The sequence below is a fragment of the Lactuca virosa genome, chromosome 5 (assembly GCF_052849685.1).
Source record: "Lactuca virosa cultivar CGN04683 chromosome 5, Lactuca_virosa_CGN04683_v6, whole genome shotgun sequence".
Taxonomy (NCBI): Eukaryota; Viridiplantae; Streptophyta; class Magnoliopsida; order Asterales; family Asteraceae; genus Lactuca; species Lactuca virosa.
The window spans coordinates 160722781-160744693 of NC_136430.1; the positions used below are offsets into that span (position 1 = coordinate 160722781).

General features: G+C 34.4%; 1 protein-coding gene across 1 annotated transcript; it reads left to right on the top strand.

Annotated features, from left to right (window-relative positions):
• The first annotated feature begins 17424 nt into the window (after window positions 1–17424).
• On the top strand, window positions 17425–21038 carry LOC145117509 (beta-fructofuranosidase, insoluble isoenzyme CWINV3-like). The gene is made up of 6 exons (XM_079053796.1): window positions 17425–17538; window positions 18460–19319; window positions 19520–19678; window positions 19764–20005; window positions 20330–20420; window positions 20563–21038. The coding sequence occupies exons 1-6, from the start codon at window positions 17481–17483 to the stop codon at window positions 20767–20769; spliced, it is 1617 nt and encodes a 538-aa protein (XP_078909922.1). The 5' UTR covers window positions 17425–17480; the 3' UTR covers window positions 20770–21038.
• Window positions 21039–21913: the final 875 nt, after the last annotated feature.

The following is a 21913-nucleotide window of genomic DNA, read 5'->3' on the forward strand; positions in this document are numbered from 1 at the left end:
TAACAACTTTAATTAGACATGTTTGATCCCATCTATGCCTCGGAACTTTCTTGCTTAGGTATTCTTTATCACAAAAGATTTTCGATCAAATCGTCCATTTTGAAAAACTTGTGTAATCGGCCTATAACTTGGTTATAGAAATCACGAAGACACCCTGTCCATCAAAAGACAACACTAAGCGGTTAGGTATCCTTTATCCCACTAGTGCAAACAAGAGACATGTGGGTGTTTTTCAAAAGGATTGCATAGATTTGAGGTTTGTAAAAATGGTCTTTATATGTTTTATAATTCTAGTTTAAAAACATATTATATCATGGTTATTACATGCATATAATAAACCATGGTATCAATCTTCAAAAGAAAATCACTTTTAAAGTTTCTATATAAAAAGCTAGTTTTTATATAATTTGACGCAATTCAATTTTAATAACCGATATTAATTTTGAGTGCATTTGAACCTTATATATCTTTAATAAAACTTTATTTTATTACTTATATATCTGGAGTTTCTTTAATAAAACTTTATTTTATTACTTATATATCTGGAGTTGTTAAGTTACAAAAATCACCATTTTAAAACTTATAATGGAGTATTTCAAAATTTGCCGTTAGTAATGATTTTATAAAATCGGATTTTATTTTAAAATAATAACTTGTTACATCATATGTCTAATTTTGAAAACCCAAACTCCATGTGATGTTTATTTTGTCCAAAATTATTTTAGCATGTGAAAAACTAATTTATCAACCACACATAATAATGCATAAAATAAACAACACAAACATGCATAAAAAGATATGTGCATAAACATAGCCAACTAATGACATTTTTGTGAGCCAACACGAAAATACCAAGTCCATTCCTAAAGGGACATTTAAAGGGACCAAAAAACTTCTTGTAACGTTGTTGTGGAAGCTCCCACTTGTGTAAACACCCATTGCTTGCAAAAGATAGGAAAAACTTCTTGAAGGCTAAATTCAGCAACTGTCGCTAAAAGTCCAACAGCCCTTTGTAAACAGCATTAGCGACACTTTTCAGAAAATGTCACTGTTTAGACCTAAACTGTATATATATGTATTTTGTACTTGAGATCTGTGTTGGATGAAAGATCTAAACTTCTTTCTTTCCAGATCTGAACTTTTCTTCAGATCTAGACTGTATATGTATTTTATGCTTTGGAACTTATGTTGGATGAAAGATTTAAACTTTGTTTTTCAGATCTAGACCTTTTTCTTCAGATCTGAACCGTATATGTATTTTCTTTACAGATCTAAACTATTTCTTCAGATCTGAACTATATATGTATTTTATATCTACAAATATGTTGGGTAAAATATGGGTAGATGAAACAGTTGGTGTGTGATGAAAGATGAGTTAGAGGATGAGATAAAAGGTGATATAGATTATGAGATGAGGGTGAGAGGTGAAAAATGAGAGAAACCTTTACCCAAATGATGGCCCCGTCATCTAGCAGAGTATGGATGACAACCATGGACTATTCTAGACAGTATGTGGAAAACTAGCATGCTCGCTACCTGTAGGTGTTGTGAACGATATGTTCACCCGGTGTACTCTAAAAACCTATTGACATGTATTACAGGTGGACTCCCACAAATAATATTGTCGATAAATGAGAGCAATGCACTTAGCACCCATTGGATGAACCCTGGCAGCTATGGATTTAGTACCTTTTGTAAAACCTTGGCGACGATGGACTTTGTGCCTATTCCTTAGGAAAACCCTTAGGAATGAGTGATAGATGATTCTTAGGGTAGATCCCTAGGAATTAAAGAAGATAATGGGGATGGGTAGTTGGGTTAATTGTTTGATGATAAAACATAATAACTTTATTATTGTGGGTTGAAAACCCTATGTACTCACCAGGTTTCCCAACCTGACCCACTCAGTTTATTTGTATCACAGGTGTCGATATAAAGCTACACTACACTGAGGGATTAAAGAGATGTAGATCAATAGTGTAAATGAATGTAAGTTCTGTTTATGCTTACGTTTCTGTATTGACGTTAACATCCCAAGGTTTTAAAAAGAATAAAATACATTTCTTCGGAAATGCTTTGATAACATATTTATCATGTTTTTCTGGGAACAAAATTCCGCAACACTTTTCTTAAGAAGTTACTCTTATTTTTATTAAAAAAGCATAAACTAAATCGGTCTTTTCTGGCCGTGAAAATGGGGATGTCACGGTTGGTATCAGAGCATTAGTTTAAGCGAACTAGGAATTTGTTGGATTTCTAGACTTAAACTTAGAATGCTAAGCGATGATTGTGAGATGAGTGCCTACCATATTTTAGAGACGAGCACTAGTTTATTTTAGGAAAGATGCCTAAATTGCTTTATGTGCTAAATGAATTATGATGCTACCGGATCTGGAAATTTTATGTGTATAGGTTTCTAAACGTTTGATTACGGAATTAGAACTGGCATGTAACTTTTCGGAGAAATAAGGAGATTTATACGTCTATCATAAATAAATCTTTTCTATCTGAATTCTCGTCACTACACGTCGAACGTCTGATTTTGGTGTATATATCGACATGGTGAGCACTCGAAGTGGATTCGGAAACGGTAACCCGCAGCCTGAGCCACAAGTGATTGAGAAAGCACCAGAAGTAGCAGTTGCACCTGAACCAATCACGATGGCAGGAGTACAGGCAATGGTGCAGATGATGTTGGATCAACAGATGGAAGAGACAAGGCGTTTATTTCAACAAAGTAAGGACGAACTTACTGTGCCGGTACTCCAGGAACCAACTCTTGAGGCAACCATCTGGGTTGCTAAGTCTATTGAAGAAATGATCAACGACAGGACTACCAACAAGGTTGAAGTTGGCAAGAAGAGGAAATTTGAGGGGTCTTCAAGGTCCAACAAGAGCAACATGTTCTCAAAGTTTGGAAAAGGAGGAGGTAAAGAAAGATGGTGCGGGAAGTGAAAAAATAAACACTCTGGAAGGGAGGTGACTTGCTTCAAATGTGGAAAGTCTGGGCATTACGCCGATGAGTGTACATTTACCGAGAAGGTTTGTTTCGGGTGTAACGAAGAAGGACATATTTCTAAGAACTGCCCAAGGAAAAATGGAGCCGCAAGAGCAAATGCGCCTCCAAAGTCGAAGGCAAAAGCATCGCAGACAATCCTCGACGAAGCAAGTGAATATGCAAGGAATCAAGGATGAGGACCTTATATCCGAAAGTCAAGATATGAAGTAACCACGAAGATAGTACCACGTAGCATAGCCTATTAGAGGCATAGTGTGGGTTGAACTTTAACATCTATGTAATCATTTTAGGAAATAATATAAAGCTTCGTTTTTTTATCAGATGTGTTAAACAATTATTGTTAAATTCTTGAATGGTGACTTGGAAAACTACGAGACAATACTTGGGACGAGTATGAGTAGGTGTGAATGGTAGTAGAGGCCTATACTACCAGAAGCACAGGACTCACACTTGGATCAGGGAAGGTCACAAGGTTACCAAGAAGCTAGTAATTGATTCCGTTTTGTTCATATATTTCGTTACCATCGTTTCGTTAATGACTAAAAAGATGATTGTTATTCAGACCCAAGAGGTCATATCGAATCGAGTCCGACCAAGATGAGTTAGTCATGTGGTTCAGAGAACCAAGTCCGATGTAGTATTCCACTCAAACTAGAAGATTGATGTATCGCAACCATTATTAAAGTAAGAAGCTTGTAGCTAGAAGTACTACATGCTAGAATGTGATATTATCACATTGGAACACGAAGGAATGTATATTACATTCAGAAACTCGACTCTAAAAGACTTGAGTCTAAGAAGTACATAATACGATGAGAGGTCATTAGAACATGACCCATCAGTATACTATGGTAATCAAAGGAAAGAACTTATCTTAAGTTTGTTAAAAAGAAGGAGGAGTCTCCAATAAGGATCGAGATTGTGACTTGAAGGTCACAATTGAAAGTTCAACATGGGATAGGGAGCGGGTGCAAGATCGAGCACCGCCTGCAGACAAGAATTCCAAAAGTTAGATACTCATTCGAAGGAAACATAATAGTTACGACTATTATCTAGGATGAAGAGATAACGTATGGATTCATTATACAAGTCATGTCTTGTTGGTGTTTCCGAGAACGGAATTGAAGACTTTATAGTCTGTAGCGACGCATCTGGAGCTGGATTGGTTTGTGTTCTAACCCAAAGGGGTAAGGTGATAGCACATGCATCGAGAAAATTGAAAGAACACGAAAAGAACTACCCCACTCATGATCTGTAGTTGGCAGCGGTAGTATTTGCACTAAAGATATGGAGGCATTATCTTTACGGCATGAAGTGCAAACTTTTCACTGATCATAAAAGTCTTCAGTATCTCTTCAATCAGAAGGAATTGAATATGAGACAACGACGATGGCTAGAGTTGCTAAAAGATTACGATTCCGAGATACTTTACCACCCTAGTAAAGCAAATGTTGTGGCTGATACTCTAAGTCGGAAAGTGAGCCTTGAAAGGAAAAGGCCAAGAGCATTAAGAATTTAAGTTGTCTCAACGATTGTGGAAAGCATCAAGAAAACTCATGAAGAAGCTTCAGAGAAAAATGACCGAAAAGAGGAGCGTTTGGGCAAAATGCTGGTGTTCGGAATGAATAATCAAGGATTGAAGGTATTCCAAGATAGGATTTGGATACCTAAGACGAGAGTAATAAGAGATATTTTGATGGAAGAAGCTCACAAGACCATGTACTCGATTCATCCCGGCAGCACAAAAATGTATAGGGATCTGAAACTCTACTATTGGTGGCCGACGATGAAGCTCGATGTTGCAAAGTATGTGGCCGAGTGTGTGACATGTGCGAGAGTTAAGGCACAACATCAGAAACCGTATGGGAGTTTAGAACCTTTACTTGTTCCCATGGGTAAATGGGAAGACATTACCATGGCTTTTATCACTAAACTGCCCAGAACGAAGGACGGTCACGACATGATTTGGGAGGTCGCGGATCGGTTCACAAAGAGTGCACACTTCATAGCAGCCAATGAAAGATGGTCTATGGATAAGCTTGCAAATGCTTACGTGAAGGAGGTAGTAAGACTTCATGGTATTCCTTTAACGATAGTATCAGACCGTGATAGTCGTTTCACGTCAAGGTTTTGGAGGAGTCTACAAGAGGAATTGGGTACAAAGCTGTGTTTAAGTACAACTTATCATCCGCAAACCGATGGTCAAAGCGAAAGAACGATTCAAACGTTGGAGGATATGCTGAGAGCATGTACCCTGGAATTTCAAGGTAACTGGGATGAACATTTACCTCTGGTAGAATTTTCCTGCAACAATAGTTACCATTCGAGCATCAAGATGGCACCTTATCAAGCCTTATATGGACAAAAGTGTCGTACGCCGTCTTGTTGGCTTGAAGCCGGAGAAAAGAAGTTTATGGTCCCCGAGATAGTCCATCAAACTGCTGAAAAGCTAAAAGTAATTAGGGAAAGGACATTAGCAGCTCAGGATCGTCAAAAGAGTTATGCTGACAAGAAGAGACGACCGGTGACATTCGAAGTTGGAGATTCGGTTTTCCTTAAAGTCTCACCATGGAAGGGACTTATAAGATTTGGGAAAAGAGGAAAGTTGAGTCCGAGATTCATTGGACCGTTCAAAGTTCTTCAGAGGATTGGGAACCAAGCTTACAAGCTAGAACTACCAGAAGAACTAGATGGTATCCATAACACATTCCATATGTATTATTTGAAGAAGTTCAGGGGAGAAGTTCCCGACATAATTCCAATTTCAGAGTTAAGGATGAATGAGAATAAGAGGCTAATTGAAGAGCCCGAGGCAATTGTTGACCGTAAGACGAAGAAGTTGCGACGCAAGATGGTCGACTTAGTGCTTGTGCGATGGAAACATTCGAATGGGCCAAACCTCACCTGGGAAACGGAGAGTGACATGATGAGTCGTTATCCGCATTTGTTTGCTGATGCATGATTCCGGGGCGGAATCATCCTAAGGGGGAGAGAATTGTAACGCCCGTGTTTCTGGGCTAAGCACTAATGATGTTGTAATATTCTAGGTCAACCATTGTAAATCGTTTCAAAGTAATAAAGATGAATTATTTGAATATTATGTGAATTATGTGCTTTTGTGTGCTTATTACTGGTTTATAATAATATAATAAATAAAGGATAAAAATAAGCGTCAAAATAAAATGTTAGATAAGCCCGATATCGATGAAGAAAGTTGTAGTGGTCGTGATAAGGATTCCGGAGGTATAAAGCACGCCGAAATCCGAGTTATAACGAAGAAGTTATAGCTTGTCGAAATTTCGCGACAGAACCGGCACGACACTGCGTAACGTAAAAAGTGAATTTTTGATAAACTAATTTTTAGCCTTAGGGATCTAAATGAAAGTTGTAGTATACATTAAACCGAGAGCGTGCATAAAAAGAACGCCCAAATCTGACTTCGTATGAGGATGTTATAATTTTTCTAAGATTTGGCATAGCAGTGCACAACCCGGAATTCAAATTTTAGATTGATCCATTTTTGGCCAACGCAACCTAAATGAGAATTGAAGATCTCATTAATAGGAGCTCAACAATAAAAAGACAGACGAAAACGTAGTCCGTATGTAGAAGTTATGAATTTTACGCAATCATTTAACAGTATAATCTTCTCATACTGTTAAATTTAAAATTGGTAGAGAATTAGCCGATGGAGTCAAAAGGAAAGTTTTAGATCTTGTATTTACCTACGCGTGGAAATAAAGAACGTAAAAAACGGAGCTCATATGCGAAAGTTATGAATTTTTAAAGATTGATTGTTTTACCTGTTGTATTCGGCGCCACGTGTCAGCACCAGGCGAAGCCTTGGAGCCTACGCGAGACCACGACGTGGAGAGAGGCACCACAACATGGAATCGCTCCAGGAAGCGTATAAATAGAGGTGTGGGGGCTGCCTCATTCCTCACACCTTTTCCTACTTCTTGCTCTCTCTAAACACTCTCTAACACCCCCCAACCCCCCCCCCCCCAAAAAAAAGCCTAGGAAAACCTCCTAGCACTAGAAGAAAGCCTCGGAGAGCCCGGAGTCTCCAAGAGAAAGAGTTTTTCAGTTTGAAAACTCTGCCCGCGCAGAGCCCGATTTTCAAGCAAACCTCCCGGTTTCGTCAAAGGAGATTATTTTAAGAAGCGAAGTGCTGTCCGAATCACTCCTTATCAGGTGAGTGTATTTTCACTTTCATCTTACACATAGATATGAAGTATTTTATATAATTTACGTGCTATGTGTATATATATTCTACCTGTTTACCTGAGATGTATGCTGGATGAAGATCTATACTTCTTTCTTTTCAGATCTGAACTTTATCTTCCAGATCTAAACTTTTTCTCTTGGATCTGAAACTTTTCCCTTCAGATCTAAACTTTCTCACTTCAGATCTAAACTTTTTAGACCTAAACTGTATATATGTATTTTGTACTTGAGATCTGTGCTGGATGAAAGATCTAAACTTCTTTCTTTCCAGATCTGAACTTTTCTTCAGATCTAGACTGTATATGTATTTTATGCTTTGGAAGTTATGCTGGATGAAAGATTTAAACTTTGTTTTTCAGATCTAGACCTTTTTCTTCATATCTGAACCGTATATGTATTTTCTTTACAGATCTAAACTATTTCTTCATATCTGAACTGTATATGTATTTTATATCTACAAATATGTTGGGTAAAACATGGGTAGATGAAATAGTTGGTGTGTGATGAAAGATGAGTTATAGGATGAGATAAAAGGTGATATAGATTATGAGATGAGGGTGAGAGGTGAAAAATGAGAGAAACCTTTACCCAAACGATGGCCCCGTCATCTAGCAGAGTACAGATGACAACCATGGACTATTCTAGACAATATGTGGAACACTAGCATGCTTGCTACCTGTAGGTATTGTGAACGATATGTTCACCCGGTGTACTCTAAAAACCCATTGACATGTATTGCAGGTGGACTCCCGTAAATAATAATGTCGATAAATGAAAGCTATGGACTTAGCACCCGTTGGATGAACCCTGGCAGCTATGGATTTAATGGTTGTTTTATAAACCTTGGCGACGATGGACTTCGTGCCTATTCCTTAGGAAAACCCTTAGGAATGAGTGATAGATGATTCTTAGGGTAGATCCCTAGGAATTAAAGAAGATAATGGGGATGGGTAGTTTGGTTAATTATTTGATGATAAAACATAATAACTTTATTATTGTGGGTTGAAAACCCTATGTACTCACCAGGTTCCCAAGCTGACCCACTCAGTTTATTTCTATCACAGGTGTCGATATAAAGCTACACTACACTAAGGGATTAAAGATATGTAGATCACTAGTGTAAATGAATGTAAGTTCTGTTTATGCTTATGTTTCTGTATTGACGTTGACATCCCAAGGTTTTAAAAAGAATAAAATACATTTCTTCGGAAATGCTTTGATAACATATTTATCATGTTTTTCTGGGAACAAAATTCCGCAACACTTTTCTTAAGAAGTTACTCTGATTTTTATTAAAAAAGCATAAACTAAATCGGTCTTTTCTGTCCGTAAAAATGGGGATGTCACAGCTGCTGCCGTCAGCACCACCGTATGGCTAGTTTCTGTTTGCTCTAGTCACCGTCACCACCCTGAAGGGCTGCCGTATTTGTGTTTCACGTGAGTATGAGAATGTTGTTGCTTCAATTTCGTATATGTGGTGTTGGTTTCGTCGGAAAATAGAGAATGACCACCACCACCACCGTGAGGTGGTGGCTGCCGCTATGTACCACCACCGGCCACCACTAGGCTAGCTGTGTGTGTGTGTTTAATTGGGATCTTGTGTTGTATGTTGTATTTGGTAAAGGAATAATATAAAGAAGAACTCAAAACCACCACTGTAAGGTGGTGGCCGCCGCCGTGTGCCGTCGTTGACCACCACTACCCGAGGTGGTAGTGGGTGGTGCCCATCTAGCGAAACCCTTGTGGGCCTAAGGATTTAGCTTTTGGGCCTAATTGGATTGTAATGGGTTAGAAACCCTAATTAGGGTTTAGAAAACCCTAATTTTGGGATTATTGGTTTGGACCTATCGGGACCCGCATTTTGGACCATTGGAGTGAAGATATGACTCAAGCCTGATTTCATTGTATGTTTGGACTTAATGGATTAAGTCCTTAATGGGTTAAGAAGGAACACTTAACCCTAATCATCATTTCATGTGAAAAACCCTAATTAGGTTTTGGGTTCTTGTTGGGCCATTTATTGGACTAAGCTGATGTGGGCCTTTGTGGGCCAATTGGGAACATATTTATGGACTAAGTAAATTATTGGGCTTTAGGATAAGGCCCATTGGAAAGGCTTGGGCCCAATTTGGAAAATTAGGCCATAAGTGGGCCATAATTGGGCCTTGAGGATTATTAGCTATTAGGCCATCAGAATGCCAATTGTTTGGACTAGAATAATTGGTTGGGCCTTAAAGTAAGTCCATATAGAGGTTTGGGCCCAATTTGGAAAATTGGGCCATATGTTAGGCTTTGGCCAATTACTTGTCTATTGGGCCTTTGGAATGTGAGTTGGACCTTGGACTTGGAAACCAAGTATTAATTGGGTATAGTTTGATGATTGACAGTTTGGGAATCTGTCATCCAGCAGCTAGAGTTTGATTCGTGGGACTTCAGCAGGGCCAGGTGAGTCTCCTCACCATACCAATGGGTCTAAGGCACCAAGGCCGACCCATTTTATGATATGTGATATGCTAGCTGATTATGTGTTATGTTAGTATGACATTGCATGGAAGACCTCGGGGGGTTCCCGAGGCAGTAGACTAAGACCATGTGGGGGTTCCCATGGCAATTAGTTATATGTGTTATATGGTATGCTAGCTATTATGTGATATGTGGTATGTTAGATATTTCTGTGTTGCTTGTATGGAAGACCTCGGGGGGTTCCCGAGGCAGTTGGATATAAGACCATATGGGGGTTTCCATGGCATTTCAGACTAAGACCATGTGGGGGTTCCCATGGCTTTCCTAGTTAAGACCATACGAGGGTTCCCATGGCAGTGGGCTAAGACCACGTGGGGGTTCCAGTGGCACCCGGTGTAAGACCTTGGAGGGTTTCCATGGAATCCCTATATGTTTATATGCATGGCTTGTGTAGTTTATATGATTTATCTGAGTATGTGAATAAGACCTTGGAGGGTTTCCAAGGCACCTTCATATGTGTATATGCATGCTTAAGCGATTGTTATGGTTTATGTAGCTGTTATAGCTGATATGGATTATGTGGTTATGTGGATTGTGGGGTATGCTCTGGGGAACTCACTAAGCTTCTTGCTTACGGTTTATAGTTTTTGTTTCAAGTATCATTGATTTGGAAAGGAAGGGCTCGGATTGTTCGCAGTGCACACACCTATGATTTCCGCAATGAATGATTTTGGGATGAACTCTGATAAATGTTTTACTTAATGATGATTTGAAATGTTTGAAATAAATGGTAACAATGTTTTAGCTATATTAAAAATGAAATTTTTACCCTTGATTTTTGGGTCGTTACCTATTTTACTCTCTTTATGTTAAAAGTTTCTTTGTCTTAAAAGCTTAATAGTTAGGACTATCAAGTTGGTAATTGTTCATGGATAACTCTAAAGGAATTCTTCTTTGAGTTCTTGTCATCACTCTATCAACATCCAACCTTCCAAGAAGATCATTGTCTTCAAAGGTTGTAACTCTTTCTCCCTATTGTTGTTTTAATCTTTTCATGTTAATGCAAATTGATCATGAGGGGGGGTGGCTAAAATATTTTTATGTTTATTCAAAGTATTAAAGCTTTCGTTGCCATTTTTAGTGTTTTTAGAAATTGATTTTTGAATAAAACCCAACAATATATCTCTCAGTTTTATGATTAGATGATTGATAATTTACTTAATCATTTTTAAAAACGATCACATTTATATTCTAAAATTATTATTCTTATTTAGATAATTAGATCTCTTGATAGAGTTATAAAGTAAATATTAATGTTTTCTGAGCAATATGTCTATATGCAAACACCTTATACTCAAATATGATTTGAATCAAACTTATTAATGAAATTGTTATCATTATTATACAAACAAGATGCAAATATTGCAACTTCGAGAAATGGATTTTAAAGGCTAATAAATATAATTTATTTAACATATGTGAATCACACACACACACACACACACACATATATATATATATATATATATATATATATATATATATATATATATATATATATATATATATATAGAGAGAGAGAGAGAGAGAGGAAGGATCATTTGAGAACTCATAGTTTCCCGAGAACCCGAGAAGTAAATATGGAGCGTTAGATTGAAAAAATAGATGGCTTGGATCAAATGTGGAATTTTTGTAATTATTAGGAACTTTAGTGGTATCTTAGGGTTTAAAAATAAACCTTGAGGGCAAATTAGTCATATGAAATATCATCTGCAAATTTGCAAAATTACTTTAATCGGCGTTTATTTCTCTGTGGTTCTCTATCTCGCGTACGACTTTCATCGATGCCACATTCTCACTCGTCTTCAATCGTCGGAGAGTACCGCCTCCGCCTCTACTCCTCCACACTGACACCGTTATTTTGTTGATTTTGATTTGCCTTAAAGCGCCGGATCTTAGCCACCGTCATAGATCGTGAATAGAAGTGGATGTCTACAATCGCCTCCGCATTCTCACTGTTGTCTCGAGTCAACCACCATTATTGCCGATTTTCCGATCAGACATGTAACAGGAGATGAAGAAAAAGAAACTTCAATGGCTGTGATGGTGGAGTTTGTTCGAGAGTACCGAGATTTTTACAGGTTCTAATTTACAGTGACTTACAATCCACAATGCCTAATTTATAAATCATTGGAAGATAATCGATGAATCAACAAATTGATGTCGTTCCATGGATTAACATATCTAATTTATGCTCGAAAATCCGTCATTACCTTCAACAGAAACAATAATTGTCGACTATGAAGTTATTCTTCCTGTTTCCGGATGATTTTCCGATCAAACAATCAACGACTACTTCCATGTCCATCGCGAATCAGGTATACTGATCTAAATCCTTAGGAGGTATCCTACTGTGTTATTCTTTATTGATGGTGTTCATAAGCCCTACAACGGTGCGAGGAACAAGTTAGTCTCTCTCTATCTCTCTCGTAGTGAATTGATTTTATGTTCTTGAAAAATTATAGTCTCGTAGTGAATTGGACCTTACAATGCCGACAGAGGCAGGTTAGTTTCCCCTGTTCGACTGCACTATACAATTAACACGTATAAAATCTATTTTTCTGTGGAAGTAACCATCCATGGTGTTCACTGAATGAAAATTTTCATCATTGATTGTGCTAAGTAATATAAAAAATTTGGTGATGTTAATAAGTTAATTATTACTCCATGATTTGGTGATGATTTAGTTCGTTTAGTAGTTCAGTTAAAGATCATGTAGTGTCATTCACAATGTCATCTTTGCCCCTGCATACTAGCAACTGTTCTTGAAGAGATTGTACCAGTGCTTTAAGCTTTTGAATTTGTTTCTCTTGAGATAGGATTATCTGAAATAGGGAGATAAAACAATAAAATAAATAAATAATCAGTTGAGAGCTTGAGATGTATAAAATGTAGTTATATACATGTAACTGAATCTGATAAGTATATTAACATCACCAAATGATGGAGTTAATACTTATATGATCAGGAACTGAAAGCTCGAATTGCTTCAGCTTTTTATGATAACCTCCATATAGAGGAAAAGTATATGTGGGGCTAAATCCGACATTTCTCTTCTTCAGGTTTGTGCTTGGTTTCAGCATTTTCTATTTTTTTTTAATATTTTGTTCTTTTCATCTTTACTAGTTCATTACCAGAAAAGATAATATCATTATTTACAGATGATACTCTACTTTTATTTTCATGGCATGTCTTATTTTGGTCAAATGTGACAATGACATTTCAAGATCCATCATACTTGGTAACCAATCTATTCATTTACAGATACATTTAATGCTGCAATTGCAAAAATCCTAAAACTTGTAATTACATTTTTTTATAAACCTAAAACAAATTCTATGGGGTTTTCTTTATTTTACTTGTTTATGGTTCATCGTTGAATTCTTGTGATTCACATATGAATTATATGTGATTCACATGTAAATGACATATGAATCACATGTGATACACATGTAAATGACATGTAATTCACATATGAATTACATGTGATTCACATGTAAATCACAAGTTATTCACATGTAAATCACATGTTATTCACATATGAATCACATGTGATTCATATATGAATTACATGTGATTCGCGTGTAATTCACATATGAATTACATGTGATTCACATGTAATTCACATGTAAATCACATGTTATTCACATCTAAATCACATGTTATTCACATATGAATTTCATGTGATTCACATGTAAATCAAAATTTATTCACATGTAAATCAAAATTTATTCACATGTAAATCACATGTTATTCACATATGAATCACATGTAATTCATATATTCACATATGAATTACATGTGATTCACATGTAATTCACATATGAATTACATGTGATTCACATGTAAATCACATATGTATTTTTGTGAGTGTTTTTGCATCAATCAGATTCTTTTTAATTTTCTTGTAGATTTGGAAGAAATTGTGGTGAATATTGAAGAAGTGGAAAATGATAAATTGAAAAAAATATGAAAATATTGACACGAAGACATGAAAATGCTTTGAAATTTTGTAGCATTTTTTTGTTTTTTATATTTTACATTGTATCAAATAAAATACCTATTGTATTGTGTTTATAGATTAGTAAATAAAATGAGTTTCTTATGATTTTCTTACAAATATTATAGTATATGAAATATGCAGTTGTAAAAATATGCATAAATGTACCAAAAATGTTGATTTTTTTGGTTAAAAAAATATAGTATTTTTTAAATATTCCACTTTTTTTTATTAATTTTTAAATGTTTAAAAAAAATGCAGTTTTTTTAAAAAAAATATTTTTTTTTCAATTTTTTTTTAAAAATTCATGTTTTCTATAAAAAACTAAAAAATCTGCTCTTTTTTTTTAAAAAAACTGAAAAATACTATTTTTAAAAAAAACTGAAAAATACTATTTTTTAAAAAATCTTGAAAAAACTGAAAAAAAAATTTCAAAAATTCATGTTTTCTTTAAAAAATTAAAAAATCCGCACTTTAAAAAATAACTGAAAAAAAATACTTTTTTAAAAAAAATCCGAAAATTTGATTTATTATGTAATTTTTTAGACATTTCTATTAATATGTAGAATAACACAAAAAATTAAACATTAAATGAAATCAATAAGATTACGATCATGCCCATAAATACGAAATATTCGAAACATTCAAAGTAGTTTCAATATGTAGTTGAGAACCTACTCAATACGACCATCAAGGGCCTTAGAAATTATAAAAGATGAGCTGATGAGATAGATATATTGGGTGATATAAGATTAGAAAGACATTTTGAAATTTCTTATAAACCTAAAAGATAACGAAGTTGTTGCTAGTTTATGTAAATATTGTAGTCTTCATTTGATTCATTTTATATTCCAAAAAATACACAATACATTAGATATCAATTTTTATGGTAAACATAATATTATATAACCTAACATATCCATCTCATTAGCTCCTTTAATGACTAGGCATCCAGGTCAATAGTGAAACTAGTAATATATATGTTACAGGGAGAAAATGGTCAAATCATCAATTAATTTTAGTTTGGATTTATTCGTAAATTATGGTAAAATAATGAGACCTTAATGGAACTGTGTAAGTAATGAAACCGGTAAACCGCGAAAAAAAAGACTCGAATCATCATTTTTACCGTTAATTTAGGTTTTTCGTAAATAAATTTTAGTTTGGAAGTTTTATATAAATTTCCCTTCAATTTATTTCTTAGATCTTTCTTTAAAGACACACCGATGCTTTCATCTTTTTCATCGTTAATTTTATGTGAAGGTACCTTTAAGCATATCAAAGTCACCTAACATTTTATATGTAGAGAAACATATTTATTATTCTTATTATTAGATAAATTAAACATACTTATAAACCTAAAAGATAACGAAGTTGTTACTAGTTTATGTAATTATTGTAGTCTTCATTGGATGCATTTTATATTCCAAAAAATACACAATACATTAGAATATCAAGTTTTATGGTAAACATAGTATTATATAACATAACATATCCATCTCATTAGCACCTTTAATGACTAGGCGTCCAAGTCAATAGTGAAACTAGTAATATATATGTTACAGAGAGAAAATGGTCAAATCATCAATTAATTTTAGTTTGGGATTTATTCGTAAATTATGGTAAAATAATGGGACCTTAATGGAACTGTGTAAGTAATGAAACCGGTAAACCGCGAAAAAAAAAGACTCGAATCACCATTTTTACCGTTAATTTAGGTTTTTCGTAAATAAATTTTAGTTTGGAAATTTTATATAGATTTCCCTTTAATTTATTTCTTAGATCTTTCTTTAGAGACACACCGATGCTTTCATCTTTTTCATCGTTAATTTTATGTGAAGGGACCTTAAAGCATATCAAAGTCACCTAACGTTTTATATGTAGAGAAACATATTTATTATTCTTATTATTAGATAAATTAAATATCCTCATATGTTTTGTTTCTATTTAAATTTCTACTCATGTGAAATAGTGACAAGTGTCACTATTTCAAATGGATAGGAAAGATAAGTAGGAAAAAAGTTAAAATGATAATCAATTGGGAAATGATTTATACACAACAATTTGTGTTTTAAAACGTTGTACTGTACAAAACTATAATGCATAAAGTGTTGTGTATGGCAAAGAAACTGTTGTGTACGAATCACTTCCCTATTTAATTTCTATTATTATTGTTATTATTATGATTATTATTGTTGTTATTATTATTTCTTATCTCCTCTGTTTTGTTTGTGGTCTTCTTCGAAAAACAGTCTCTATCTCATCATAAGAACTGCCGACTATGATACCTCCTTATAATCCATTTGTATGAAAAAGTTTTTGTATATGTATGTGTATGAGTATCCATTTGGAATTAAAATTAAAAATTTTAATGAATATATTTATGGATAATTGATTGTGATTACTTAGAAGGTGAGTCATGTATTTGGATCAATGTTTGTATTCACTATCTACGAGGACAATACATGATACTTTTTGAATTTTTGTCATATTCCGCGTCATTAAAATTAATTTTCCGGTACCTTATCCGATTATTTTTGTTGTTGCTTGGTTGGAAAAGTCGACGGTTTTTGCCTTTAACCCCATGTAGTTAGAAAGAAATTCTATTTCATCCCTTCACTTCTCTTATTTCTTTTTCTCCCATTGCTGTTGTCCAATCCAACATTCACTTTGCACTTTTTGTTATGCGATGTCATTTATTATTTTTGTTCCAATATATAATAATAATTTTTTAATATCTTTCAACTTGAATAAATAGTTTCTTTAAACAAAAAAAAAACGTCTATGTGGCAAGTATCTTTTTTTGGAACCGGTGATGTAGCAAGTATCAATTATTAAAAACTGCACCTTGTATTCACTATCTACCAGGACTCATAAATGAATTTCTTTTACTGATTAATTCTTAAAAATTCACTGTATTATTAATAAGAATATAAGATAAAAGTAAAGTAGTTATCAACCAAATCAAATATCACAAACATCAATACACAAATATATAAATCTGAATCATATACAACGCAAACAAAAAAATTATATATTTTTTAACAAGCCATATTTTTAACGTGAAACCAAGTAGAAAAAATATTCTGCATGCAAGACCTTTGTTACGGCGGCTAGATATTTCAGTCATAAAAAATGGGTCCTTTAAAGACAACCAAATATAAAATGCATTAATAATAATAATTTAAAAAAGTGAAGGGTAGGCAGGCCAACTTTTCAAACATAACGAAAGTTCAGGGATCATTTATTAAAATAATTCGGTATTTCCTGTTAGTCTCAAAGTCTATATAAACCAACCAATGGACCATTCTCAACTTCATTCCATCCACGATACCCATTCTCCTAAACAACCTTAAAGTCATCGATATCCAAACACACACTCATCATGAACAAACTTCTTTCCTCATTTCTTGCATTATGTTTTCTTATTATCTTCCAGGAAACCGGCCGCACTGAAGCGGCCGGTCGGAATCTGAAAGATGAAATACTGCTACCCAATCAACAGATTGAGCAGCCGTATCGAACTGGTTATCATTTTCAACCTCCAAGCAATTGGATGAACGGTATGTCTTTTTTCTTTTTTCTTTAATTAAGAATCTCTTAAATATTTTCGGAAAAAAAAATATGTTACTACTATTTTTGATCGGAAATTTTGTTTGTTAAATAATATGTTTATAGTAGCTAACTTTCTTTCTTTCGGTTTTCATTGACATGGATACCATACGGACACGCATGGTTTTTGATGATTTGGAATCCACAGATCCTAATGGTGAGTTTATAATTTCGTAAGATGTTATTTTTCCAATTTTAGATAAATGGTTGCTTAATTTTAGAGCAACTTCCGATGTTACTTTCTTGTAATTTAAATATTACTAAAATCGGCAAGAATAACAATATCCACGTAAAAAGCAAGAAAAATGTCACAGATGTCTTTTCTTGTTTTAAGCATAAAAAATGAGAATAATAATTATTATTATAATAAAAGGCAAATTCGATATATTTTTAATGGATAGAGTTATTAAGAAGAAAGGAACCCCACCAAATACGCAAAGAATGGTGGAATACCCTCTTCTTCGCCACCGCCCACACCTACTTTCGATCTCGATTGTTATGACATATATGCCCCTATATGCTTTTTCTTTTTTTAGCTCTTTTTCTTATAGTACTTTTTTTCTTTTATGATTTTACTAAAAATAAATGGCAAATAATACCTCTTCGAAGTAAGATATGGCCATTTGGATATTGGATTGCATTGTTTGGACAACTTTGGTCCACGTTCTTTAGAGTTGGTGGATGCCCAACTTTGAGTATGTGGGTCAACATAAATGGATAAGTAATTATTTATTTCAAATTACCTTTAGAAAAAAAAATTACTATTAGAAGGTAACTAATTGTAACAATTTATCACGAAATACAATTATAATAATGTATAACAAGACATTACTTGCTTACATTCTAATACTATTATTTAAACTATAATGTTTTATTTGTTTATTATCCATATACAATACTAACCTTGAATATTTTCCTAAATAAATATAGCATTAATATAACTAAGTGCTTATATTTTATTTAAAAATCTTTGACTAATATGAATTTGATAATATCGAGGCTTAACAAATATAGAAAATAGAATTGTCATTTGAGAATTTTAAACTCAAAGGTTCTAATAATCATTTAATATATGTAGGGCCTATGTTATACGAAGGAGTGTACCATTTCTTCTACCAATACAATCCGTATGCAGCAACATTTGGTGACATCATCATTTGGGCTCATGCCGTATCCTACGATTTAGTCAACTGGATTCATCTCGACCCGGCAATTTACCCGACCCAAGAAGCCGACATCAAGAGTTGCTGGTCGGGATCTGCTACCATCTTACCAGGAAATATTCCGGTCATGTTATACACCGGCAGCGATTCAAAGTCCCGTCAAGTCCAAGACCTCGCATGGCCCAAAAACCTCTCCGATCCTTTCCTCCGTGAATGGGTGAAATACCCAAAAAACCCACTCATAACCCCACCGGAGGGCGTCAAAGACGACTGTTTCCGTGACCCTAGCACCGCCTGGCTCGGCGACGACGGCGTATGGCGGATCGTCGTCGGTGGTGATCGTGACAACAACGGTATGGCGTTTCTGTACCAGAGTACTGATTTTATAAACTGGAAAAGATACGAACAGCCTCTTTCCTCGGCCGTTGACACCGGAACTTGGGAGTGCCCGGACTTTTATCCGGTGCCTTTGAACAGCACTAATGGGCTTGATACGTCGGTGAATACTGGTAGTTTCAAGCATGTAATGAAAGCAGGATTTGAAGGACATGATTGGTATACAATTGGGACTTACAGTTCTGATCATGAGAACTTTTTACCACAAAATGGGTTGAGTTTAACTGGAAGTACTTTGGATCTGAGGTACGATTATGGCCAATTTTATGCTTCCAAGTCGTTCTTCGATGATGCCAAGAAGAGAAGGGTTTTATGGGCTTGGGTTCCTGAAACTGATTCTCAACAAGATGATATCGAAAAAGGATGGGCTGGTCTTCAGGTAGTGTTTTTAATTTACTTTTGGAAAAATAATATACAACTTTATGTGGATTTGTGGAGTGTAGACTTAATTCATATATTTATAATTCATATAAAAACTATTTATTATATATATATATATATATATATATATATATATATATATATTTATTTTTATTTTTTATTATTTTTTTTTTTCTTACAATACATTTGTGATTGCAGTCATTTCCAAGGGCACTTTGGATTGATAGAAGTGGAAAGCAACTGATTCAATGGCCGGTGGAGGAGATCGAAGCACTTCGTCAGAACGAAGTTAAACTTGAAGACACGAACCTTAAACCGGGTTCGGTTCTTGAAATACATGGCATTACTGCTGCTCAGGTTTGTACCTTGTGCATAAAAAAATTGTGTACTCTTCTAGAGGATGGTGTTAACAAATTTTGTTTGTTATTTTTTGGAAATTTAGGCGGATGTCACAATTTCATTTAAATTGGAAAACTTGAAAGAGGCAGAGGTTTTGGATACGAGTTCGGTCGATCCACAAGCACTTTGTACCGAAAGAGGTGCCTCAAGCCAGGGTGCGTTTGGGCCTTTTGGCTTATTGGCTATGACGTCTAAAGATTTGGAAGAACAAACTGCGATTTTTTTTAGGGTTTTTCAAAACCAGAACGGACGATATTCTGTGCTCATGTGTAGCGATCTTAGCAGGTTTGTAGTGATTTATTCGGTTGCTCTATGGAAAATGACGCATTTGTTGAATAAAATGACTCTGTTTTATGAAGAAAAAAAAAATAGAGTTTTCGGTTATAGCTTAGAAAGACACTTAGCGCCTAAAATATGACTTTTTTTTTTTTCATTGCATTTGAAATCTGAAAAAGCTATAATCGAAGATTTTTCAAGTTAGCTTATTAATTAATATGGTTTTTTAATTAGCTTTTTGAATAATTGTGTGATTCTCATGTGTTTTATTATTATAGTTTCCACTTATTAATTTTTTTTTTTTTTTTTTTTTTTTTTTTTTTGTGTTTAAAGGTCTACTGTTAGGAGCAACATCGACACGACAAGTTATGGTGCATTTGTCGATATAGATCCTAGGTCCGAGGAGATATCTTTGAGAAACTTGGTATGTAATTTTATTCAACATTTAACTTTTAAGTTTTAACCATCATTGGATATTTTATTTTAATTCGAGCTATTAGTTTTCTAAGTGCACTCCACAATTGTCATTTTTGCAATTTGACCCCTTGTTTGTTGAATATTTACAGATAGATCACTCAATTATTGAAAGCTTCGGAGCTGGTGGGAAGACATGTATCACTAGCCGGATTTACCCAAAATTTGTTAAAAATGAAGATGCCCACCTTTTCGCTTTTAATAATGGCACTCAAAGTGTCAAAATTTCCCAAATGAGTGCTTGGAGTATGAAGAATGCTGAATTTGTTGTGGATCAGACTGTAAAAAGCACAATGTAAAAAATACTGAAGGACCCCGAATATATTTAAAATAGGTAGATTATTCTTGTTAATTACTAAATAAAGGAAGCATTGGAGGCCGGAAGAGTAGGTTTGTTAGCTCTTTCGTAGAGGTCATTCTTTCTTGCTTTATTCCTTGTGTAAATTTTTCGAGGTTGTACCATTTTTTAGGCATTTATAATTTATTAAGATGTAAGAGTTTGTGCAAAGCACATGATGCCATTGTAACAAATTATTGTTTCATTAATACAATTACAATATTTGAGTAATCCTTCTATTTAAACTTTAAGTTGTGCCTTCAAAATTTATATAATATATGGTACGATGAAATTAATAAATAAATAAATAATGATTTTTATACTTCAATTGATTTGAATGACAAACCTAAGCTTGTTGCTATATTTGCTATATTTCTTTTCTTTCTTCGTTTCTTCATTTTAACAACAGACAATTTCTGATCATTTTGAATTAATTACTTTTCATTTGTCATTATATTGTGTTTTTCAGTTATATTTAAATTTCACCTAAAACAATGCCGCCTATTAATAAGGATATATTTATATTTATTTAAATAATAATAATAATAATAATAATAATAATATATCAAATTTAAACAAAATTTGAACGTAGTTTGTAACACGTCCATTTAGGTTCCAATTATCCAACAATCATGCATCGATTTGATTATTTCATTCCAATTTTACTGCTTGATTTCATAAATCTATTCCAATTTCAAAACTGATTCTCCATTTATTCCCAAACGAATTCCATGCATTGTATGGATTATAATTCCATTTGCAACGAAGATTTAACCTTAGGTAACTATATTTCACATCAAAGCTTCTCTCTCAATTCGATTTCAGCAATTCACGATTCGTTTCTGTTGCCGGTAACGACATTCAAACAGTGGAAGCGACTAGAGATGAGGATAGGTTGATAGTGTTTATGAGTTGGGTCTCGAATTTTATTCATCGTCGGAGGACACATGAGGAGATTATGGAGTTGGTAATTCAATTAGAAGCGATTAATCCAACACTGACGCCTACGGATGTTGTGGAGCTTTTTTTATGGCAATTAGATTTTGTTGTAAGCACACTGGATCCCTTCTGTAACGCCCAGATTCTTGGCATTTTAGGGTTGCCAT

What these genes read in the sequence shown, in the direction of transcription:
- LOC145117509 (XM_079053796.1), top strand. Translation starts at nt 17,481, where the DNA reads ATGGATACCATACGGACACGCATGGTTTTTGATGATTTGGAATCCACA. An exon ending in GGAATCCACAGATCCTAATG is followed by an intron (nt 17,539 to 18,459) that starts GTGAGTTTATAA and finishes TAATATATGTAG; the next exon opens with GGCCTATGTTATACGAAGGA. An exon ending in AGATATCTTTGAGAAACTTG is followed by an intron (nt 20,421 to 20,562) that starts GTATGTAATTTT and finishes GAATATTTACAG; the next exon opens with ATAGATCACTCAATTATTGA.